At 48.5% G+C, this 25,626-nt stretch overlaps 2 protein-coding genes across 7 annotated transcripts in view; both read right to left on the bottom strand.

Annotated features, from left to right (window-relative positions):
- The window catches only part of EFCAB8 (EF-hand calcium binding domain 8), a 35,198-nt gene extending 20,377 nt beyond the window's left edge, over nucleotides 1-14,821 (bottom strand). Inside the window, 5 exon segments of the mRNA XM_060123900.1 lie at nucleotides 2,389-2,524; nucleotides 4,955-5,055; nucleotides 7,277-7,413; nucleotides 13,647-13,815; nucleotides 14,816-14,821. Of these exon segments, the coding sequence (XP_059979883.1) occupies nucleotides 2,389-2,524; nucleotides 4,955-5,055; nucleotides 7,277-7,413; nucleotides 13,647-13,815; nucleotides 14,816-14,821 (549 nt within the window).
- MAPRE1 (microtubule associated protein RP/EB family member 1) overlaps nucleotides 6,008-25,626 on the bottom strand; it is a 50,413-nt gene continuing 30,794 nt past the window's right edge. Inside the window, exons 8-12 of one of the 6 annotated variants that reach the window (XR_009535780.1) lie at nucleotides 16,668-16,754; nucleotides 16,132-16,183; nucleotides 13,647-13,740; nucleotides 7,261-7,502; nucleotides 6,008-6,261 (exon numbers count right to left, since the gene is read on the bottom strand). The gene's annotated coding sequence lies outside the window, so the exon portion shown is untranslated. Of the gene's footprint in view, nucleotides 6,262-7,260; nucleotides 7,503-13,646; nucleotides 13,745-16,131; nucleotides 16,184-16,667; nucleotides 16,758-21,271; nucleotides 21,916-25,626 lie in introns of those variants that run through there. The other 5 variants (XR_009535777.1, XR_009535778.1, XR_009535779.1 and 2 more) reach the window with 5 other exon arrangements.

The raw sequence follows: 25,626 nt of genomic DNA on the forward strand, positions 1-25,626 counted from the left end.
TCTACAGATGTGTTTGCAGGTACTCACAGAGAAGTGTAAGCAGGAACGGGCACTGCTGCCCAGCTACAACAGCAACAGGCCAGAGTCTGCCTGGAAATGACGCCTTACAAACCCACACCACTGATCACGGCCCGGACATTAAGAACGCGGGAGCTGTGTACATACAATGCAGAACAGTTGCCTAGACCTGTTACTAGTGAAAAAGCAAGGTGAAGAGCAGCATTATAACGTGCTACCATCTGTGTATTTAAAGAGAAGGGGTCGGTGTGTGTACAGGCTGCCCATGGAAAAGCACCCCCAAAGTGGCCACAGCAGTTGCCTCCAGAGAGGAATTAGGGTCTGAGAGAGGAAGATCGACTCTTCCACGACCTGCCCCTCTCTGCCTGAATCTTTTTTCTCTGATTTTTATTGAGATGTAATTGACGTATAACACTGGTATTCGTTTTGTTTGTTTTGTCCAAAGCTTGTTTACCACCTGCCAGTGTTGCCTGGTCCAAGTGGCTTATTAATGAGAAACCGTCCTGCCAGGTTGTGAGGAACGAATGGAACCATGACAGCTAAAGCATCCATGTGCTGCCGGCGTTGGGAGGAGCTGGGCTGGCATGGGTGCCGCCCACCCTGGTGCCAACCTCACACAACGCTTACACAGACAGAATCTGAGCCGGCACTCCAGGCAGGGGACACCACAAGCAAAGGCAAGTCAGCAGAAATGAGCTGCCACGCCCAGGAAAGAGGGGGCCAGCCCGACAGGTCTGGGTTGGAGAGGACGGGCCATGAGTGAGGTGTGGCCAGCGGCGGAACTTGTATTTTACTCCCTGAGTAGCGCCACGCAGGCTCCGGACTGTCCCATCAGAGCTCAGAGCACCAAGAGCAGGGGCCTGAGCTAACGGCTGGGGCAGGGAAAACAATGCACCAGGGCCCCCAAGGCCCCCCTCTGGCCCAGGGCTGGGGTCTAACCCACACACAGTGGAGGTGATGGTAATGCTCATCACCCCCAAGACCCGCGTTCACACCAGAAACTGAGAGCCCTGGGGAGACTCAGAGACTTGCCCAAGGCTGCACAGCTGGTAAGTGAAGCCCAGACTCCAGGGCCTTCCGGCTGCACAACCATGGCCATGCAGTGAGTGCCCGAGGATGGTGCTCGGCGGCTCACTCTTGCCAACATCTACTTGCCAAAGCAGCCCCTCAGGGAAGGATGCCCAGGTCTGTGGGCCTTCTTGGGGAGCCTCCCTCTGTCCTCTTTGGCCCTCCCAGGCTTTGGCCCTCAGGAGCGCTGAGGTGACCATGTAGTAGCCACAAGCAGGAGCTCAGGCTATAATGTGCCCCCCTGATAAGCACACAGAGAAAAAGAGGGGGGAATGTGCCAGAAACGCCAGCCTCAGGAGTACAGGTGAGAATCCCCTTTGAGCCTACGCTACCAAGTGCACCCAAGAGTCACTAGAACTCCACACACCTTGGTTCTCTCCCTTGGCAACTGGGGTCAGGGGGATGACACAGAATCCTCCTGCCCCAAAGGATGACCCCTGATGCAATTAGGAAACACTCTGCAGGCACAGAGCATGCTCACTCAGCCTTCTCTGCAGAGCTGGGCCCTCCTCATCTGCTGGAAGACTCTGGCCTGGCCTGGCAAAGGCAAGTACACAGGGGTTTTCCCGAGCATTTTATCATTTACCGCGCTTGGCCAGGAGCTGACGGCACAAACGACCATGACAATGACGATGTCAGCTTATGTTTATCGGGTGCTTGCTGCGTGCCTTGCCCTGCTCCCAGCACCAGGCATGGATTATGTCATTAAATCCTCCCAACAACCCTGCCTGTAGGGGATACTATTATTAACCCCACTTGACAGATGAGGAAACTGATGCACAGAGAGCAATATAGTAACTTCCAAGGTCACAGAGCTGAGGGGTGGTACAGTCAGAGCTCTACGTCTGGCAGTTGGGCTCCAGAGCCCATGTTCACAGTCACTGCGACTTCCTCCCTGGTCCAAGCAGAGGATTTGAACCAGCAGGACTTGGTGGTGGAATGGGTGTGACAGAGAAAGGAAAGGAGGTTGATCTCCAACACGAGAACCCTGGTGGATGACGATGCCATTCACTGACCTGGAGTCACAGGAGAAGGAAGCCTGGTGGGCAGGGAGGGCTACAGTGACATTCAATTTGAACAAAGTGGGTTTAGGTTATCTGTTGGACATCTAAGTGCAATGGACATCCAGGTGGAATCCTGCTTTCAGAAAAGAAATGCGAGGCTCATGGTCCCATGGGGAAGCCAGGACCTGCTCCCAGGAGCAAGTGTGGCTGTCTAGCCCACGGGTCCAGAGAAGGAGCCCACTCGGGTCCAGGGCATGAAGGCAGAGACTTTCCAACCATCCACGTGGGCCCCACTCACCCTAAAGGAGTTGGTCAGCGAGAAGGACTCCGACCAGAACTGCAGGATCCCGTCCTTGGTGACAGTCAGGAAATGCCCGATCTTCTTGCGCCGCTGGACTAAGAACTCCACTTTCACAATCTCACACCCATGATTCCTGCGGAAGGTGATAAGAGAGAGGAGCCCAAACCAAACCAGAGCAAAGAGCACAGAGGAGGAAGGACACAGCTTCCCTCACAGGCACCACGAGAAACTCGGGTGAGTTTCTGTGAGACGTGGGCTCTGCCCCTCCTCCAAAGGGGACTGTCACCGCTGACAACCATGGCCAGAAGGAAAGGAGACCCACATGGGATGCTGGGGTGACACGGGCCTCCCAGAGCAGTAAGTTTATCCCATGAAATAGCCAGTCAGCTTCCTCATGATGGGATGGGCCAGATGTCCTTTCACAGGAAAAACAGCCCACAGGAGGCGAGTGGAGTGGGGCTTGTGAGGAAAACTGCAAAATAACAGTGTTTCCAGCAACTACTCTAAGTGCTTAGAGATGGAGCAGGGAATAGGGTCCAAGAACGAGATAAAAGTAGATAAAGGGACAGTGAGAAATCAGGGCCTTGTGAACCCAACTCTTCATCTCCAAAATCATGCCCTGAGCATAGCTAATAGCTCCTGGGGCATGCCTGGCCTCACAGGAAGCCACTGAACAGCCTTCCCAGCGAACTTCAACGCCACCTTCCAGTGGCTTCTTTCCCGTCCCCAAGCTGGCTAAGCCAACTGGCTATTAAAGGGCCAGACACAGCACAGCACACTCTCTCCCACTTGATGTGCCCACACCTCTGGGCCCCAGCAGGGCAGGTGATGTTGCCTCACCTTACAGGGAGCCAGGGGCTAACTGCCTGGAGTTATGTCCTGGTTCCCAGCAGAGCTGGGACTAGAACCCAGGCGCCTCGACTCCGACTCCAGCCAGAGCCCTTTCCACACGTTGCCATGGACGTGAGCTGAGCCGTGACTTAAGGATAACCCACGTCACTGGGAAATTCTACTGTGTTACAGACTCTGCACGAGAGACGGGGACTCGTTATCTGGACATGGCTCTCCCCTCTCTCTTGCCCTCAGCCCACGGCTCTGCTCAGAGCCTGATCAATTTTCTCAGTCACCTCTCTAGCCGTCCCTTCCAATTCTGCCTCCTCTGTCAGGGCCAAGGGACTGTAGGGAACAGACCCAAGAGGTGAGAGCTCTGAAGTGAAGAGTGCCCCAGGAAGCTGTCCCCTCCTGAGGTCTCAGCTTCCTCATCTCCACAGTGACAGCACCTCCACGGGATCAAGGAGATGGTGCGCTGGGTGAGCTTGGCCCAGGCTCAGTCCAGGTGAGCCAGTTTTCAAAGTTACCCCTTCCTGATGGTGATGAAATATTATTTGGCTATTTTCTCCACCAAGCTGGACATGCCCTCCAGGTTAGGAGGTTGAGCAAATAAACAGGAGAAAACAGGGACAAGCTTCTTGTTTCAGGCCCTTGGGATCACCCTGGGGAATCAAACGTCCCAGGAAATAGACCAGCAAAGGTATGACGACACCCAGCAAAGTTTCCATGTAGAAATTTACGGTTGCAAAGTGTGTCATCACTCATATTTATTGGCTATTCCTCAAATCTTGACCAAATTGTTTTCAAAGTTACCCTTCCGTGGTTTTCATCGCACCATCTTCTCTATTAAACTTCAGGTTGGTTGAGGGCAGAGACACCCTTGTGGTCTTCTCCGTGGCCTGCTCTGGGTGTGGTCCCCAGAGACAAACCCACCCACAGCCCCTCTGGTTATAACCAGGCCACAAATGGAGGCCACCACACCTGTTACCACAGGACCTGGCTCCCAGGCCCCGGCCGCCTGCACGGGGCATCTGGTGCCCCAACCAAGGCAGACTCCGGGAGGAGAGCAAGAGGCCTGCAGCAGCCCAGCTCAGGAAGCCTGGGCCCACGGGCTGGATCCACTAGAATGTTCCTCGTTCTTAGGGAGTTTGGAGGGGTGGGGGCAAACAGGGCCAGGGCACAGAGAGAGAAGGAGCCACATGGAGGAGAGCGCCCGCGGGTCAGGCACAAATCAAGGCAGGGACAGGAGCCACTTGCGCCAGGAGTGATGCAGGGGCTGCTCCCGAGGCCCGGTGCGGGCTTGAGCAGTCTCCTGTGATGGCCCTCACTCCTGTCACCTCAAGGGAAAGCCCTGTCCCCGCTATGTGAGCCATCTGTACCCTGTGGATGAAACCACAGACCTGCTCAGCCCCAGCCAGAGCAGGAAGTGGGAGCAGCGTCTATGCTGTGGATACGGAGGGTCCAACAGAGCAACCCCACCACTGTCACTTGGCCTCTCTGAGCCTCAGTTTCCTTGTCTGAAAAATGGGGACACAATGAGGGGCTGCTCAAGCCCACCTATGGGGTTGTGAGGCTGAAACGAGCTAAAGAATACTGAGCTGCAGGCGTGGTGCCAGGCCCACAGTGGCCCCACAGACAGGCGCGGGGACTTAGGAAGGGGCGATGCAGGGCTGGCCCCAGCCTGGTCCAGACACAACCTTCAGTCCAGGGAGCCCAGGGAGAGGCTCCTTACAGGGGTATGATCCTCATGGGAAGGTGGAAGCACAGGCAGCACTGGCTTCTCATCATCTTCTCCTTCCCCTTGAACTCACGCATCACGTAGTCCAGGTACTCCTGCTGCCTCAGGAAGAAACGCCAGCAGGGAGGGCGTCGGCCAAACTGGCAGAGCACCGGCTTCCAGTGCCTCGCCCGTCTCTCCCAGCCCCTTCCAAGGGGCTCCGGGAGCCCCCAGAGGCTCTGGCCGAGGGAAGAAGCCAAGCACCAGAGCTGTTCTTGGATCTGGATCGGCAAAGGGCCTCTGTGCATGCATTTGTGAAGACAGCACAGCAGCGCCTCCCTCAACGCGTTTCTGTAATCCTAGATAATCCTCACATCACTCCACATTTGCCATTGCATCTGAGTCTCTTTATTCACCCCACTTTATGGATAATAAGACTAAGGCCCATATAAGTATAGATGAGTTGCCCCAGCTCATATATCAAGCAGTCAATAGCTGGGGAGGACCCATAAGCCAGGCCACGAAGGCAAATCTAGACTCTACTGACCAGCCTCACGAAAATATGGCCAAGGCCGAAATGGGCCACCATATGAAGCTATGACAAGAGACAGGGGACTTCCCTGGTAGTACAGTGGTTAAGAATCCACCTGCCAATGCAGGGGACACGGGTTCGAGCCCTGGTCCGGGAAGATCCCACACGTTGCAGAGCAACTAAGCCTGTGCGCCACAACCACTGAGCCTGCGCTCTAGAGCCTGCGAGCCGCAACTACTGAGCCTGAGCTCTAGAGCCCATGAGCTGCAACTACTGAGCCTGCCCTCTAGAGCCCGTGAGCCACAACTACTGAGCCCACATGCCACAACTACTGAAGCCTGCGCGCCTAGAGCCCGTGCTCCGCAACAAGAGAAGCCACCACAATGAGAGGCCCATGCACTGCAAGGAAGAGTAGCCCCCACTCACCACAACTAGAGAAAGCCCACGCGCAGCAACGAAGACCCAAAAATAAATAAATTAATTAATTTAAAAAAAACAGGGAGTTATGAAGAAAGATCACTGTGTAGATGACAGAGTGCTGGAAACATATTTATTATAGAGTATTAAGAGAAATGAAAACAAAAAACACACATAAAGAGACAGAACGTAGGGGTTCCCTGGTGGCGCAGTGGTTGAGAGTCTGTCTGCCGACGCAGGGGACACAGGTTCGTGCCCCGGTCCGGGAAGATCCCACATGCCGCGCATCGGCTGGTCCCATGAGCCATGGCTGCTGAGCCTGCGCGTCCGGAGCCTGTGCTCCACAATGGGAGAGGCCACAACAGTGAGAGGCCTGCATACCGCAAAAAAAAAAAAAAAAAAAAAAGAAACAGAATGTACATCTAGGCTGAGGGGGAGGTATGACAGAGCTGTTAACACATGGGCTCTTGAGGCAAAATCCCTGGGTCTGAAGATTGGCCCGGCTGCTAACTAGCTCTGTAACCCTGGCCCAATTTATTCCTCTCTTGCTTCAGTTTCCCAATCTGTCAAATGGAGGTACATTACCAGCACCTACCCCATAGGATTCCTATGAGGTTTAAGTATAATAATATATAAACTGCTTAGCACAATGTCTGGTGTAAATGCTAGTTATCGTTGTCAACATTGCTACATCAATACATCAGACTGGTTTTTTGTACTTTACTGTGTTCTTTTGCATTCTTAAATGCTGTACATGCACTGTAGAACATTTAAAATCAGGGGTAAAAAGCATTATTATTAATATGCTCTAAAACCCTGACTTTTTTTTTTTTTTGCGGTACGCGGGCCTCTCACTGTTGTGGCCTCTCCCATTGCGGAGCACAGGCTCCGGACGCGCAGGCTCAGCAGCCATGGCTCACGGGCCTAGCCGCTCCGCGGCACGTGGGATCCTCCCGGACCGGGGCACAAACCTGTGTCCCCTGCATCGGCAGGCGGACTCAGCCACTGCACCACCAGGGAAGCCCAACCCTGACATTTTTTGATTTAACAGCCACTGAGTGACCATAAAGGGCTAAGAGATGTTTGTGGCACCGGCTGGAATCCCCTGAGCCAAATGGGAGGCTGGTGTGCAGGAGAGCCATGTGGCAGGCGGGGGTCCTTGCCGCTCACTGCTGTGTGCTCAGCCAGTCTCGGGCAGGGGTCACTAGCGTTTGTCACATAGCCTCCTGTACCCTGGCAGGGGAACAAGCTGCAGTGAGCCCAGCTCACAGGGGTCTCGGGAGGGCCCCCTCAAAGACTCCAAGTGTTCCCTCTATCCAGCAAGCCCCCCAGAGTCTACCCCCCTCTTCAGCCCTCCACGTGCCCCACTGACCAGCCAAGGACTGCACCCTCCAGCCACCTGAAGCAGCGGAGGTGAGGCTGTTACAGTTCATGTCCACCTTCAAAAACAGCGCCTCTATCATCTCGATGGACGCATTGCTCAGAATCTTCTTCACAGCCTTAACGAAAGTCTTCATGTCCAGGGCTTCAAAAGAGAGAAGGAAGAACACCGTCCACTTCACCAAAAGTCCCTCGGCCCCATCACCAGCCACAGCGTTCCTGGGTATCTGGGTGCTGAGGGGGAACACACAGAGGATCACGTTGCCGGGTCATCTTTTGCATCTCATCTGTTCAACATGCGATCACCCAAAAATACTGGCTGCACACCTGCCGCGTGAAAGCACCATGTTGGTCCCACGGCAGTGACGGGGGTGGGTACTAAAAAAGATCAGATCCCATTTCTGAGCAAATCAGACAGACCAGGCATTGAGACAAAGAAAACTGATGAAAACTCCAAAATAAATAAATAAATACAGAAAGAAGAAAAACATAAGTAAACAATGGCAACAAACGGACATAAATAAATTCAAAGCTATAGAGGAAGAGGTGAAACACATCTTTTAGAGGCAATGAAAATACAAACTTGGGCTGGAGGGAAAGATGGGCAGGGGACAGGCAGAGGGGCTGGGATAAAATTTCTTCCCCTGCTGGGTTTTGTGGCTACAGGGGTATCTGTCTGCAAATGGATCAATTACTCCTGTCTAGATTTTTTTAAAAAGAATCACAGTTTTTAAAAAGAACTCCTAGAACCCCCTCCAAATATCTGGAGCTTTCGCCATGGCCTGAAGGCTGCTCCTCTCGGACCTCACCTCTCACCACCATCCCCTTCATTCTCTGCTCCAGCCACCATGTCCCCACACCATTTCTCACCCTGCCACCTCAAGGCCTTTGCACCATCTGGTTCCTCCACAGGGAAGCCTTTCCCAGGGACTCTCGAAGGGGGCGGCCCAGCCCCATGCCTGGCTCCTACTTCCCCCCAAACCTTCCTCCTTACCAGCCTGGACATGAGCTCGGGCAGTGCAGGGCTGAGCCTGTCCCCTCTCTGACTGGGTCCTCAGCACGCAGCAAATGTTTGTTCCCAGAGTGTTTCTGTTGGCACTGGGACATGATGACTATGACTGGGGACCACTACCATCTGCGTTTATTCTTACTGATCACCTGATGGTGGCAGGTGGGGGCGGGGGCGGGGTGGGGGTGCTGTGAGGAAACTGTGGCACAGAGAGGTGGGATCGAGTGCCCAAGGTCACACAGCTGGTGAGTGGTGGCACCCAGACCATCCCCAGCAAGCTGGGGTCACGCTCTCACCCTATTCCACGCTCCTCATACAACACCCAGCACGGCACTACAGCAACATTTACTGCTAAACTGAGGAACAAATGAAAGCCTGAACGAAAGCTGCCCTGCTTAAAGAAGGAGCCATCCTGCTGACCTGAAGCGACAGCCAAGGGCCTTACACATTTGAGTGACATGTAACAGCCCCTCCGTGTATCAGATGGATGTCAGGGGACAGTCCCCGAGCACAGAGCTGTCCCCTCTGGAAAGAGCTGGCAGTCAAAGGGCCTTTGTGCGGGTTTAATGAACAAACTCCTCTTGACAACACTACAGGGAGAGTCCCTTTCATTGGTGTTTAAGAACTTGTATATATTGTCCACTGCTGTATTATTTTAATATCCTTCTTAAAAACAGTTTACTGAAAAAAATTTGAGTATAACAAGAGAATAGACACAAAGGTGTCCTGGAAAAGAAATGTAGTGGGAGCCAGTCAGGTCCCCTGCTCATCACGGCTAAAAGGAAGTGCTCACCCCTCACACCAAATGGTTCACTAACAGCTCTCGAAGCACAAAAGTGGAAATATCATGTCCCTGCGGAGGGGGCCCCTACATTCCCTAGGATCAGGCAGGAGGGACTTTCTGGGCGGCTCCCTGACTCCTGCCAGCTCACTCCTCTTGGCCCCAGTGACCTCGAACCCCACCCTCGGGGCCTCCTCCCTTCTGGCAGCCAAGCACCAGCCAGTCTCGCCTCCCCGGGCTGCTGCGTCTCCCCCAGGCTCCGTCACCTGCTCTGTCCTGTCGCTCGTCACGTGCCTCAGCTCTTCCCATCACTGTCCCTTTCTTTTCTGCTGGACACTCTCCTTGAACGACCTCATCTATTCACCCATCTCTACATCTCAGGAGAGAATTTCTCTCCATGTCCCTGAATATTTCCAAGTGTCCCCCCGGCCCTTTCAACTCAGCATGTTTAAAATCCAATTTCTTATCTTTATCCCGAAACTTGCTCCCATTTCCTGTGTTTACCATCTCTGCTAACGGCATCACCTCCACCCAGTCACCCAAGAAGAACACCTGAGGGGTGAGTCCTGTGGTCCTAGAATGGTGCACTGTCATTCTCCCCATCTTACAGATGAGCACACAAGAGGCACAAGAGGTGCGGGATTTGCCCAAGGACACACAGTGGTGCAGCGGGGATTTGAAACCAGAAGACTTTCTCCTCTCTGTTATAATCTCCAGGACCCCATGTGAGGCCATCACATGATAAGCTCTTTCAACAACCCCCCCAGGCTCCACATCCAGCCCGACCTCCTGGCCACCATGACACTTACCTTTCTCAAACAGGCCTAGATGTGCCACCTCCCCATCAGCCCCACTGCCGGAGTTCAGGGCCCTGTGACCCGAGGGCACCCACCAGCCCCCCAGGGCCACCTGGCCCCCCAGCCTTGCTCCAGGATGCCCCGCTCGCCCTCTAGCCCAGCAACACCTCTCCTATGCCAGGCCCCTGCCTTGACCCTCCCTGTTCCCCATCTCCTGGGGAACTCCCACTTCACCTCTCCAGGCAGGTCAAGGATGACCTCCTCTGAGCACAGTGGGGCAGGAGTCAGGGGTGGAGGAGGGGGAGAGGCTCCCACTGCACCCACACCTCTCTGTGTTGTCTGAACTTTCTACCCATGTACTCTTCCAGTGCCAAGTGCCCCCAGCTCCCCGCCCCTTTCTCTTCCTTTCTTTGTAATGCCAAGAGGTAGGATAATGGATTATTTATCTCTGTTTTTTATATACTTATAAGCATTTAAAAAAATAAATGCTAAATTAAAAATACTTAAGAAAAATGTTGTTTTGTAATAACTTACATGGGAAAGAATCTGAAAAATAATATATATGTGTAATTGAATCACTTTGCTGTATACCTGAAACTAACACAACACTGCAAATTAACTATACTTCAATTGAAAAAAAGAAAAGAAAGAAATGAAAAGAAAAATGTTGTTTCCTAGCCTCCACTCTGCCCTCCAGGGGAAATAAGTACCTGTTCCCCACGCTTGTCCAGAGCGCATGCCTGCCCTTCTCAGCACACAGACCATGGAGGACAGGATGATGCTGCACACTGGACTTACAGCCCTGCTCTCACTGAAGGGGCCTTCTTTCATCTATTTTAGCATCTGAGGTGCTCCACATGGTGGGGGTGCCCGAGAAGGCACAGGCTTTGGTGCCACAGGACTGGCCACTCTGTCAGGGCCTGTGGTTGATGCCTGTCTGCGCAGAGCCCCCAGGTGCCTCCCACGGACAGTCAGGACCCCTGCTACAGGGCTTCTGGGAGAACTGAATAAAATCCAGCAGAGGCCTATATAAACCAGAAGGCCCGGCAGAGCTTGGTAAAATGTCTGTTGGCATAAAGGGTGGGTGGCACTCAGACTGTGTGCCACCCACGTCCATCCAGGAGCACCTGAGCAGAAGGTAAGTTCCCCCTGCCTGCAGGCCGAGCTGCAGGGCCCCCTAGCCCGATGGTTCTCCCACGACCCCTGAGCAGCCTGCAGCCTCCCCCAGGCAGGCCCCACCGGGCAGCGGGCCAGGGGTACGTGGACACTTTCAAGACCAGCAAAACCACTACAGCCCAAAAAGGGAACTTGCAGAACAGGGAAGAGAACCATGTATCTCCCCTCTTCCCTCCGAGGCAAGCACAAATGGCCAGGGTTCCCGAGAAACGGTTTCAAGCCCATGCTCAGAATTCACCTCTTTTAAAGGTTTCTGAAAAAGGGTCCTATTTTCCCTTACCCTCCATCAGCTAAGAGTGAATTTTCCTTTCCTCCATTTTAAAACCACGGCCAGTTTTCTGTTTTGTTTTTTAAAATGAGGAAGCTCTTTTTACACTGATAGGAAAAGATTTCAAGACATATTAGGTCAAGACATATTCAAGAAGGGAAACTGGATAAAAATTATTTTTTAAAAAAGCAAGGAGTAGACAATTGTGCAGATCCTTCACAATGTATACGGATATCAAATCATCACTTTGCACACTTTAAATACATTACAATTTTATTTGTCAATTATACCTCAATAAAGCTGGAGGAAAAAAAGCAAGGAATAGAGCAGTGTAGACAGTAGTGCATATGAAAAGGAGGGGGAAGCAACTACAGGCACTCTGTGCTTCTGAAGGTCACAGGAAACAGAAGGCAGTAACGCCTGCAGGGACTGCATGCTGGATGGAGCAGCACAGTCTGGCCCAGGGAGACATTTTCTCTGTATACCAAGAAAAGGTATCATGAGAAAAGTGCCTTTTGAATTTCTTTTTTTGGAAAACGTTTGTAATGCAGCATTGTAAAAATACTGCATCGTGGTCTGCTTCGAAAAGAGGGAGAGATAACGGCACCTTTTGAATTTTGAACTGTGTGCCTATATTACCTGTTCAAAACAAAAGACAAACAGAATAAAAACTGTGGCTAAAGCTGGGGCTGTCGGGTCCTCTAAGACACAGTGGTGGCACCTCCTGGCCGCCAAATACCGACACCCGAAGAACTCTGATTAGGGACAATCTCAGTTTCAGGTCAGACACAAACTGTCCCTCCCCCACCTCACTTTGCTCTTCTTAAACTGACCATTTGTTACCCTTTCCTGCCAAAACACGGTGTGGCTGTAAAACTCAACTTGAGGGGGCAAGCAGACATGGCCCCAGCACTGGCGCTCAGAGTCTAGTGGGCAGAAACAAAGATGACTTTAAGTATTCCAATAGGAATAATTTAAGTTTATGTGTATCTTCCCAAGGGCATAAATCAAGCTCTAAAGAGAAAAAAAGTTTGATGCACAAAGGATGTTCTTCACAATGTTATTTAAACTCAATAAAACCTATATGCTTCATTTAGGGAAATGGCTTAGTCAACCAGTAGAGCACTTGCATTCACTGCTAATGATGATTCAGAAGACCACATAAAGTATGAAAAAACCCTTAAGGAATTAACATTAAGAGAAAAAGAAGGGTCTGAAATTACATAAAGTACAATTACAGACATGTGAAAACACACATAGCCATCTGGGGCAGAGAGGCCTATGGTGGCCCCATGATGGCCACCTCCTGGTGTTCATGCCCTCCTGTGATCCCTTGCCTTTGAGTGTGGCAGAACCTGTGACTTGCTCCTGACCAACAGAATACGGCAAAGGTGACAGGATATACGGGACTGTGTGTGCATGATTATGAGACTGTAGCACACATCTTCCTGCCTGACTTGAGTCTTGAAATCAGCCGTGTTGGTGAGTCCCACAGGGCCTGGAACTGGGCGGCTCCAGGAGCTGAAAACAGTGGCCCTTTAATAGCCAGGAAGAAACAAGAGCCCTCAGTCCTGCAGCTTCAAGGAGATGAATTCTGCCAACAACCTGGTGAACTTAGAAGTGGATCCTTCCGGGACTTCCCTGGTGGTCCAGTGGTTAAGAATCCACCTTCCAATGCAGGGGATGCGGGTTCAGTCCCTGTTCGGGGAACTAAGATCCCACATGCCGAGGGGCAACTAAGCCCATGCACTGCAACTACTGAGCCCTTGCGCCTCAGCTAGAGAGCCCACGTGCTGCAAACTACAGAGCCCATGCGCTCTGGAGCCCGTGTGCCACAACGAAGGGCCTGCCTGCTGCAACTAAGACCCGACGCAGCAAAAAAAAAAGTGGATCCTTCCCAGTCAAGCCCCAGATGATACTGCAACCCCAGCTGACACCTTGGCTGCAGCCTAGTGAGACCCTGAGCAGGGAAGCCAGCTAAGCTGTGCCCAGACTCCTGACCAACTGAAATGGTGAGATAATAAACAAGTGCTGGTTTAAGCCACTAATTTTGTGGGAATATTGCTACACAGCAATAGAAAATGAAGCATACATATGAAACTGTTTGGAAGAAAACATACTGAAATGCTGATAGAGATTACCCAAGTGTTTGGATTAGGGGTATTTTTTTCCTCAGTCCCAAATAGCCTCTAGTAGGCTTACAATACCCACACAGTATAATGATGAAAAGTTTTAAAGGAGATACTGGATATAAAAACACTTGTCAAGTCTGCACCCTTCACCTACACCAGGTCCTGGGTCCCTCCCTGTGCAGAAGCCAGAGGCTGAGCCCATGACGTAGCCTCACCTCCAGTCGAGTTGACCTCATCTTGAAACGTTTTCTCCATCTGGGCCAGGTGTGGCTCAGTGAACAGCTGAGACTCGTGTTGGAAGTCGGATGTCTGGCTAAGGGAGACGGATGGTGTCGGGGAGCTGAGAACCTCCTTGTTCTTCTGGGACCCACCTGCAGAGGACACCTGGAACACAGTTGACTACAGGAACCAGGCCCTGAGAGGGGTGATTTCCTGAGCTGAACAGTTTCAGCACATCTTATTGAAAGAGCACACCTTTGGGGTAGGTAGTGTTGTGGTGTGTTACTTACTGATGCAAACAAGTAAGTCTTTAACCACTTTTAGGCCTAGGAAGCCCAAGGAAGATCTAGACCGCTTCTCCTGACTCTGGGGAGTTCACTACTGTTCCCCTTTTACAGATGCCACAACTGAGGCTCAGCGAGGTTAGCAGACACAGCCAAGGTCCCACCTCACACATCACAGGACTCGACAAGGTGCTTCAGTTGAGCAACTATATAGTTTCAAATCTTCAGTGGTCAGAACTCAAGAGCCCAAGGAATCCAGCTCCATCTTCTCCAGCCAATGTGATTCTGTGCTGACCAGCCCAGACACCCCGGATCAGGTCAGCTCACCTGTGTGCGACAGCCAAGCTCACGCAGTCCCCTCCATCGGGGGCTCTAGGCTTCCGCCACCTCCTGCTCACCTTCCCGCATTCTCCACCCAGCCTTCCCCATCCCCCCAGCCCTCAACAAAGCTTCCCCTCTGCCGCCCCTACACGTGACTCATTTTGACCCTTAGCAGAGTGTTGCAGGTTCCTGAAGACTCAGGTCATCAAAGGCCACCTCCCCCAAAAGACTCCAGGTGTGGACTATGTGATAACCATTGGGTGTTGCCCACTGAAATGCACTGCTTTGGGCCTTGGGCAGTGAAGAAGACTTCGGTTCAGAAAGTCAAAAGACAAGGTGGAGTTTGGACTACTCACTCTCCCCACCCCAGTCACACCAAACGCAGTGCTCCTCCAACTGTGAACTTTCCCTCATTCCCTCAGGGTCTAGGCATATTCGTTGAGTGCCAGGCACTGTGGACACACCGTCGAACAGAGTGGAGACCTGCCTTCACGGAGCCCAACAGATGAGCTAGTTAATGCTCTCACCAGCCACGCAGGCCCCGAGGTTGGAAATCCCACCGCCATCTTTGGTTCTTCCCTCTGCCTCCCTTGCATTCTTACTGTCCTTCCTATTGATTCTTACTATGATCCATCTCCTATATCTAGACCCTCCTCTCCCACATCCCTGCCCCACCCTAAACCCTAGCCTTTTGCTGGGACAAGTACAATGACCTTCCCCAACTGGGACCAGAATTTGGTCTTCCCTTTAAATCCACCTCCCAAAACACTCGCACAAATTATCTTTCTGGAAGGCAAATCTGATCACGACTCGATCCCAGCTGACACTTTCCAGGCTACTCCCATCATCCCCAACTCCTGAGTGTGGCACTCAAAGCCCTTTGCAATGTAGCCCTGATCTGTCTTTCTAGTTGTAATGCAGACACCATGGTCCAGGCACGCCAACTGCTCTCCACCACCCCACAACACACAGACAGCATTCCACTTCTCCTCACGTCTTTCCCTCTATGCAACACAGACCATCATCCCCAGAGATGAACTCCTACCCATGCTTCAAACTCTGGCTCAAATGACACCTCCTCCAAGGAGCTTTTCAATAACTTTCAGGTGAGAGTCATCATTGCCACCTCTGTGCTTCCAAACTCTTTGCTCCTATCTGCCTTGCATGCTTGACACCTGTGCATGTCTATCCATATGTGTGACAGCAAGGTGTGATGGGAAACACACGGCTGTAGAGTCCCAGAGCTCTCTGGGCTAGAATTCTGCCTGGCTCCCTACTCCCAAGCTAATTTATCATGGGCATATCACATCACTTCTCTGAGCCATGAGTTTCCTTATCTGCAAAATCTCTCCCCAGTATCCACCTTGAAGGGTTGTGGTGAGATAAAATGACACCTGAACACATGTGAAGCCCCAACAAATTGTATTACACAATCAATGAGAACTCCTGTTATTACTCCCCATCTCACAGTGAGCTCTTTGAAGGCCAGGGCATTTTAAAATTATCTTGGTTTAATCTATACTAATTCTATTTTCCCCAGCCCCAAGCACATAATGGACACTAAATACTCATCTGGCTTCATAATACTTTGTACAGCCCACCCCACCATTATCACAACTTAGCTGGACAAAATTAAGTACAGTCCATGTAGAGACTGCAAATTGGTGGCCTCAGTTTTATTGCATTTGGCCCACACAATGCTTTAAAAGGGAAAAACAGCCTACTGCAGTAGACTTGTTACTTTGTAAATATCTCAGCTTGCAACTCCCCGTGCAGAGGCTGATAAGCTGATAACCGACAGACTTGGATGCCCATGAGTGATGTCTGGTGGCTCTGGAACACCCCCTCCCGTTATCAATTCTGATGGCTTTCTTACCTTTTGAGATAAAGAGCTCTCTCTGAAGTCCTCAGAAGACACTGGTCTTGACCTAGAATAGGGAATCATAGTTGCTTTAACTCCAGTCTTTGTAAGGACCATGTGGGAGGCTGACCTAGCTGAGTCACAGGAGGGTGGGAAAAAAGTCAAGGTCAAGGGAGAGGATGGCTGCCCCGTGCCCATGGACCCCCAGCCCGTATTTGATGAGCACTCCTCTTCTCATAGGGGATCCTCCAACAGGGAGTTTTTCTAGAGCTTATTATACCTGTGAGCCGCCTTTCCTCTGATGGGAAAGAGTTGTCCTGGGGCCCTGAGGCTTCTCAGGTTACTATACTCCTGGCTTAATGCCAGAGGCTTCCTAAAGGGAGTCACCCTTTCTTCAGAATTAGAAAAGGCTTAGGAGGCCATGTGGGGGTCCAACTATAATTCACAGATTAGGGAAATAAGGTCTGGGGCAAGCACATTTCCAAAGGGTCAAACACATGCACCAAAGGTGGGGCAAGATGGGCCCCTGACTCTCCACTGTGTGCACGCACCTGCCCTCAGTGCCCCTGGAGGCAGGACTTCTCCTCACGCAGCACGGGGTCAGGTGTGAGTGTGGGAGGGGTCCATTCCATGGAGCTCTGCTATGAGAATACAAAGGGCACATTTCCACTGGGTCAATGGCACCTCCACAGATGATGGAAGACAGCATTGTGTTAGGATTACTGGAGTGTCAATCCACCTCATCAGCAAGTACCACCAACAGGAATCAAGAGGGCACTCTAGGATGGCATGAAAACTTTCATGAAGGCAACTATGAAAACTCATCAGCATAAGATGGAGGAAGAGAGGAGGAGGAAGACTGGCCCATGGTGTCCTAACCTAACCGTGTCTTGGCGACAGCTCAGCTATAAGGACCAAAGGAGAGAGAAGAGCCAAAGGAAAGGAGACTTGGAAGCCAGGAACCAGGGTAACTGAGGGAAATGCCAGAAACATTTCCAGAAAACGGAGCAATGAGGGAAAGTGGCTTAATGCATGTGATGCTGGGCTGTCCAATTAGAAATAAAAAACAAATACCTAGAAATACGGGGACTGAAACTTGAGTGGCTACATTTAGGGCATAGAGAGAGGAGGGGAAACACACAAAAGACAGGATGAGTCAACCAGGAAGATTGGGATGCTCCAGAGTGAGCCAAGATGATAAGAAATGAAGGCCACTGAACACGGCGATGGAAGGTCACCAGTGAGAAAGCTGCAGAGGTGTATTCATAAGTCCATTTCTGTTCAGAATATATACCTGTATATGTTGCCACCTGCATGGAAAGAGAGCCTGGAAAAATAAACTCCAAATGTAATGTCAATTATTTCTGGCAAGTGAGATTACAGAGAATTTCTATAGTCTAAAATCATGCATTTCTCTATTCTTTTTTTAATTCAAAAAAGGTTCATACCAATCTTTAAGATTTATTTCGGGCTTCCCTGGTGGCGCAGTGGTTGAGAGTCCGCCTGCCGATGCAGGGGACATGGGTTCGTGCCCCAGTCCAGGAAGATCCCACATGCTGCAGAGCGGCTAGGCCCGTGAGCCATGGCCGCTGAGCCTGCACGTCTGGAGCCTGCGCTCTGAAACGGGAGAGGCCGCAACAGTGAGAGGCCCACGTACCACAAAAAAAAAAAAAAAAAAAAGGTTTATTTCAAGGGAGTGAATGGTGGGTAGCAATTTACTCATCTGTGAAAGACCGCTGTACAAGAGTGGTTGCTGGGAATTCCCTGGCGGTCCAGTGGTTAGGACTTGGCACTTTTACTGCTGGGGCCCGGGCTCGATCCCTGGTCAGGGAACTAAGATACTGCAAGCCATGCAGTGCAGCAAAAAAAAAAAGTCATTGCTGCAACATCGTTCAGAGCAGCAAAAAAATAAAGTGAATGACTATCAGTAGAGGAATGGCTGAATAAATCAGTATACCTGCACTCAGGACGTTATCCAAGGAATCAAAAGGATGAATCTGACCTTCGGCAGACGACTAGGAGGGATTTCCATGAGATACAAAAAGAATGCACAGAATGATGCCAATATTTATAAAAGAATGACAAACAGGTACATGCTTATACATATAAGTACGTGTGTACACATACACACATCTGTAAATGGGACTACCCTTAATAATTATGGGGCCAAGAGCAGAAGAACAAATATTGGTCCACATAGCAAGTCTAGTTATTTAAAACGTTTATAAATTATTACACTGCTAAATAAAATACATTCTATTCTCCTACCTTCACAAATACACTTTCATAACAAGCTGGAAGGCCAGGTTCAAATTTAGAACTCTTGAATTCCTCAGCTCACTGACAGAATTTGGCAGTGTGGCCTCCAAGCCCTCTGCCCAACCCCATGTCCTCTCCATCCTGCTGAGGGGGCTTGTGGATGGTGGCATGTGGACGGACACCCCAGCCCATACACCCAGGCTGCATCTCCCCCATGCCTCCACTGCTCCATGGTCACTGCAAGCCTTGGCAAGGCTGCCCTCAAAAATGACGCTCTGAGGAACAGGCCTACAAAGACTCTGGAATCAGCTTCGAAGTGATTTGGGTGGGGAATTCCAGTACTTAGAGCAGGGGACGGGGGGTGGGGGGAGCGGGCAGCACACCGGTGGGGCCTGAGTGGCCATCCGCTTAGCCCCTCGAACCTACCTCATCTGGTGGAGAGGGACATGGCCAGAGGAGGGACAGAGTGGGATGCCCTGAAGCTCAGCCCGGGGCAGAGGCCCTTCTTGCCTGGGTCTAAGGGGGTACTGTACTGTCAGTACATACAAAATTATGAGTACATATGGATTATGGGGAGTTGGGGGCCAATGTGGCAAAAAAAGGTAGGCCAAGAATAAAGGAATACAAAAAGGTGCACTAACACAAGGCACGTGTATCACCACAATTATATTAAGCAGCAAAGCATTGGTATGTATACAGAAATCAAGTATACTTTGTTTTGCTTTAAGGTCCTGGTTAACATGTGATTAAAGTTAACATCACTGATGAGGGAGCTGAAGGCCCTGCCTCCTGCCGCGCTGGTCTCAAGATCACCACTTCCGCGGTACCCTCCGCAAACATACGTAACCTGACAACCCCAAACTGCAGGACATTCTACAAAGTAACTGGGTTTTACTCTTAAAATCTGTGTCATGAAGAACAAAGACTAAGGAACTGTTCCAGATTGAAGGTGACTGAGAGAGCTAACAACTAAAGGCAATGTGTGATTCTGAACTGGGTCCTAGACTGGGTGGGGAAAAGGTCTAAGGGCCTTTATTAGGACCATCGGCAAAATTTAAACATGACTACGTTCTTAGATAATATTGAATTAATGTTGTTTCCTGCTTTTGACAACTGTTCTGTGGTTATACAAGAGAACATCCTTGGTCTTAGGAAATACACACTTGGGTGTTTAAAGGTAAAGGGACACAATATCTGTAATTTATTCTCAGATGGTTCAACAAATGCATACGATGATAAAGCAAATGCGGCAAAATGTTCACCATATTAGTCAGTCTGGGCAAAGGGGAGTTCTTTATACTATTCTCACAACTATTTAAATCTTTTTATTATTTTATAAATAATTATTTTAAAACTACAATAATTATTTTATTTAAAACTACAATAATTAATTTATTTAAAACTACAATAATTATTTAAAACTACAATAATTATTTTAAAACTACAAGTTTTATGAGAAAGGGAGGAGCTCTGTATGTTCATGGACTGAGGCCACAAAGGGGAAAAAATATTGGTTGAGGGCAACAGAGACACCCAAGAGCAAAGCACAAGAGTAAGAAGCAAAGAGAAGTACTAGTCCTCTGATACTGGAAGGAAGAGAAGATTCAGCTGTAGAGTTAAATATCTATCTGGAATGAGAGCAGGTAAGATCAGAGGAAGCCTCCTCTGAGGGGAAGGGGGCCAGGGTGTGGGGTTCGGTACAAACCTGGAAACAGGGGTGAGAGCTTAGAACTGCCACTAGGGAGGTAGGCGGAGGATGGGAGAAAAACTGGTTTGCTAAGTAATTCGTTTGTAAGAATTTACAGGGGCAGATGACTTAAGGCCAAATGCAGTTAAAGCTGTCCTGGAAATCTAGCTCAGACAGGCTCAGCTCTCCTGTTCGGCCTTTAATCTCAGGCAAATGGATTTTAGGGCCCAGGTGTCCAATCTTTTGGAGATGACTTTAACCCCAAACCCTTACTCACCCTGACCCAATTTGCTCTCCCCAGTTAACACTGCTGGCTATATCTGACAGAGGCTTATTGGTTTTCAACTTTCTTCTCGACAGAGACATCTTGACAGCTGTCCCCAAGTCCAAAGTAGCTCCTCTATGAAGTCTCTGTGAACTCCGAGGGCCTCAACCTGACTGCAGGGTCAGCTGGCCACACTTAGAACCAGGAAAATGAGATAGAATTCCATACGCAGAACACAAAACGGAACAGCAGAATCCATCCCACAAACCATAACCACACAGCCATGCTTCATCTAATCTGAGACATTCTTTTTACGGATGAAGTTGAACTTACAGCAGACAGTGACAGGAGGAGCTACAGCACACAAAGCCAGGACAAATATGAGTGGAGAACGGCCCATAGGACAAATACAGCACAGAGCGCCCACAACTCATGGAAACTGTGGAAAATGCCTGGGAGCTTAATGATAAAGCAGCAAAACCAAAAGGCCAACTAGCCCCCACAGCTGGAGGACAGTGGAAGGCACAGCAGCTCTCTCAACATAAGATGCGTGAGCTGCAACTCTTTGAAAAGAGGAAGACTACAAGAGCACTGTGTGTAAGATGGAGTCCTATAAACCCAGACTTCATGGCAGGCCTGGACTTGATACAGCACTGTTCAATCTTGCCCCTGGCACAATTCAGCAGCATGAGCTGGCCAAAGGCAAATCTCTTGGGCAGAATTCAACCAGGGACATGGATTCCAGACTTAAAGATACCCAGCTGAATCACATTTCACGATGACCTAGATGTTACCAAAATGTTAACTGTTCACCAAGCCAAGACCCCTCCCCATATCTTCACCACAAAGAGAACGTCCACATACAGAAAAAATTTCTGCTCCCATTTCATCAACAGTGGAGACAAAAGACTTTCAATGAAATGAAATGTCATAAAAGATGCAGGTCTTTTAAATCAGAGTTTTATTAAACTAGGTATTAATAAACTAGAAGGGTTTATTTAAAAAATAACAACAACAACAAAAAAAACAGAGACAAGGCCGATTTGACTATTCCCCACTGTCTTTTGGTTTGGGGCTTTCATTTTCCAATCCAATGTTATCATTTCTACTTACAGCAGCCCCTGCGTTTATCAACATTTTTACATGGGCCAAAATATGCTAAATTCTATCACAATAAATGTAACTTTCCTTCCCAAAGAAGAAACATGAGAACAAAGGGGAAATAGTAAGATGCATTCATTCTACTTCTTAGGTAAGGAAAAGTTCAGAAAACCCACATCTAAGACGAATAAAATCGTGATCATCAATAATTCAAGTTTATTAACTCAAGAAGCAGGAGGGAAGGTGTTTAAGAAGAAAAAAATCTCGTAGATAAACCTCTGCACAAAATAATTCTGGAAAAAAGTTCAAAGTCCTACTTGAGACTAGTTCAGGCATCACTTGCCGATCCTAAGGAGATTCTACTCTGCTCCCTAAAAGCGGAGATGGAATGCTGCCGGAAGGCTTCAAGGTCACAGTCACTGCTCCAGGGAAGGCAGCTCCACTCCACTCAGCAGCAGCGCCAACTCTGTCCTCGCCAGCTTTACCACTGCGGGATTTAAAACGTCAAAAATTGTAACCTAACATACAATTTATATGTGTGAATTACTCTTCAGTAAAGCTGCAATTATTCTTCTCAGCTTTATAAAATTTATTGAAAATTTTAAGGCGCAACTTGATAGCTAAGAAGACAGGCTTTTTTCTTTTCAAAATCGAATAAACAAGACAGAAGCCAATGACCACTGGAACTGGAGGGGACCCTGAGGATTAATGTCAAGATCACACCTTTAGTTGAGACTAACAACTCAACTCACATGACATTTAAAACAATGCTCTTCCTACCACACTGCCAAAGAGTACTCAGGATTCACATACCAAAGATTTCAAAATACCATGATTCAAGAAAAACAGCAGATTCTTGGGGTGGTTCAGTACCTAATTACCCATCTCCTCCCCAAAAAAGAAAGAAAAAAAATTAAGTCAGAGAGTTACAAATTCTTAGGAAATTCCTAAAAATAATTTTTATTTCATTCAACGTTGAATTATTGTTTCTTCTCTCAGCCTTTAAAATTACTAGGGAGGGAGGCACACACACAGGGGCAAGCTGCGATTAGCCTATAGCTACCTGTAAAAAACAGGTTATTCCATTCTTCCTAGCAGGGTTTAAAATTTCAAAGTAAAAACAGCAGTCATATATAATTACACGTTTAATTCACATTATTTTGTAAAAAAACATAAAATACAAAAAAAAAAGGCAATATCAGGTTAGAAACCTTTAGAATGCTAAAATCCAGATGACCCTCAGGTATGCTGGATCTTAAAATCACTAGAACTACTCCAAAATATATAAATGGGCCCAATCGGAGAAATATAACTATGAACGTGATGAAACAACTGTGAAGCAAGACAGTAAAGAAATCTGAAGGTCACTCAAGCTTAGCCTAGGATAAACGGTGACAGATCCTGGGTGCAATATATTTAGATTCTTGCACTAAATGGTGGTTCAGGGATGGATGTATTAAGCAAAGCTCTCCCTGCAGCTTGCAGCCTGTGGGAAAAAAAGCCAAACACATGTGTTGAGCCACTTTTCACTTCATCTGTCAAAATCTCTTCTTTTAGAGTCAAAACTTTTATTAAAATACAAAAGGATGTACACTTTACAAACCATTTCATTGTCAGTGCAAATTTTTTCAAAACTTCACATGCAAAATGTATGTAGTTGATGCTGAGAAACATTGTGCTCGTCTCTGAACCAAAACTTTCTCAACTGTTGAAAACTGGCCTCCAGAGGCAACACTTGCTGGAACTGGGCACTCTCCCACTCTTTCTGGCTCTGGTATCCTACTGGCTTTTACAGACCTAAGTAACTTTTCCTGGCTCAGAAAGGTTCCTAGGGAAACCATCCTCGCTCATCTCTTCAGTGAGCCAATGAAAAGCCATGCTCTGCAGACCAAGGATGCAGGGCCTGGGGAAGGACCCTGGTCCTGGTCCTTGGCCTCCTGATCACAGCACTTCTCCCTTGTTCATTTTGGAGAAGGGCTCCCCTTTATATATTCAGTCTACCCACTTGCACGCCTGACCTTGGCTTAACTTTAATAGTCTAAACTGCAATTTGTGAATCATCCATGTAAGCCAAACCTTAGAAACTCATCTTTGTCCCCGCTGGAAACTAGTAAGAGCCACAAAGCCAGCTTTGTTAAGACCTACCCCGATGGACTGAATCTCACTACAGCTTCCCAAATCTCCTTCTCCCACCAAAACTAAAAATTAAAGACATCAGCAAATGGAATAAACTGCTCTTCCTCCTTTTCCTCATACCTACATCAAGCCTATCCTCACCAATTCCTACAGACTGCGAAAAATATTCAAAGTAAACCAGGAAAAAGTTAAGGAAAAAAATTTTTAACTTTTAAGGTAAGACATCCTACAGAATTCCAAGCTGCTAACAGATCACTTTGTAATTCTAAATCTATCTCTTGATACCATTCACAAAGTTCTAGGCTTTGATGGCTAACTTGCTTTGCTTTTCAAATGATCACAAGACAAAGATTTTGCCTCTCCCTACCTGCAGAAACATGTCTGTGAAGGCTACTTTCATTTTACAATTCAGAACATCAGAGCATCCAATACAAAAGAAATATAGGTTACTTTAAATGTGTGTGTGTAGGGCTGGACTTGCTTACCTAGATAACGAAATTAATGAGGCAACCTGACCACAACCTCAACAGAAAGCTCTGTGCTCCAGGCTAAGGTAACACTGCTTTCCAACTCAGATTAAGCCAAAAGGGAAACAGACCTTCACAAATTATACCTGCATAACAATCTGGCTGAAGGCATCTGGGATAATGGTTCTAAGCATAGTCAAGTTCAATGTAAAAGCACAGAATTCCTCTGTGGGCTTTCTTTCGGACAAGGACTCTGCATATTCATTTATACTGTCACATATGAAAACTGAGAAAAAAGCTGCAAGTGTAAGAAATAAATATGAACTCATCGGGTTTTAAAATTTTATAACTGGAATGTATGAATTCAAAAGTACGACATACTCCTAATTTTAAAACAACAGCAACAGTGCCAGACCAGCAAAATGACTGGTGATTCACGAACACTAACCGAAGGCTCAGGTTCAGCTTGCAAAGCAATTACTTCCACTCTGTTGACAGCAGTCAGATTTGGGTCACCCACATACTAGCAAATTAATCTGATTAGGCTGATCAGGCTTAAAGCCTAGGTTTTGTTTGTAGACTATGGTGAACTATGGTAAACATCACAAAAGGAGCTCCTCATACCAAATCTCACAGAACAATCCTTAAAGAAAAACTTCCCTAGACTCATTTTGGTTATAGCAAAAGAAAACTGCTTCCTTTCCAACACCATATTATATTCTAGAGAGTAAACCCTGAAGACATACCTATCTTTAAATCAATGAATCAATTACTGAATCAATGAATCTTCATTTAAAAGAAAAAGGGGAAAGGTGTGTTTAGAACACGATTTCACCTGGGGGAAAAACAGGATGAAAATCATAGTCTGAAAACTAAAAGGAGCTGGACTCATCAATCCCCGCAAGCAGAAAAAGAAACATTAGAAGAACTTGTTACTTACTTTACAAAATACTCCAAGTCTATCTTAAGGATCACCCTCCTGAATTGTGCCCTAAGCTTTTCTGATCTATAAACAATTTCAGACTGGATCAAGAACCCATGCAGGGCTTCCTAACGCTGTGGTCACCTTTTGTTTCTCAGCTCATTCTGATCTCAACAAGCACCCAGTGAGGGAGGCACTGCAGCCAACACCATCATCCCTGTTTAGCAGGTCAGAACAAGAAAAGGGATCAATTAGCTCAAAAGTCACAAAGCTAGGAGGGACCTACAAGGACTCCAATCTGATATCCCCCCTGCCAGAATTAGACTTGAACTTGCAGGCATAAATGTTAGGCCAAAAAGCACAGGTCTGAGGACTACATTAAGCCCCGGTCACCTGAGGTATACAGTAAAATGCAGATTTCTAATCTCCTGACTCAGAATTTCTGGGATTGGACTTTAGAAATGAATGTCAATCAAGTTCTACAGGTGATTCTGAAGCCCATCAGTTTGAGGACCACCAGCACGAGTGAATCCTAAATCCAGCCATCTGTTTACCTATACTGCATGCAACACAGAACTTGCCAAGCAAACTAAGCAGCTAATTCAAGTTCACCGCACCAGTGACCCAACCTGAATTAGTCACATTAGAAGACTGTGCCTCAGCCTAAAGAGTC

This window comes from Lagenorhynchus albirostris, chromosome 15 (assembly GCF_949774975.1).
Source record: "Lagenorhynchus albirostris chromosome 15, mLagAlb1.1, whole genome shotgun sequence".
In the NCBI taxonomy this organism is placed as follows: Eukaryota; Metazoa; Chordata; class Mammalia; order Artiodactyla; family Delphinidae; genus Lagenorhynchus; species Lagenorhynchus albirostris.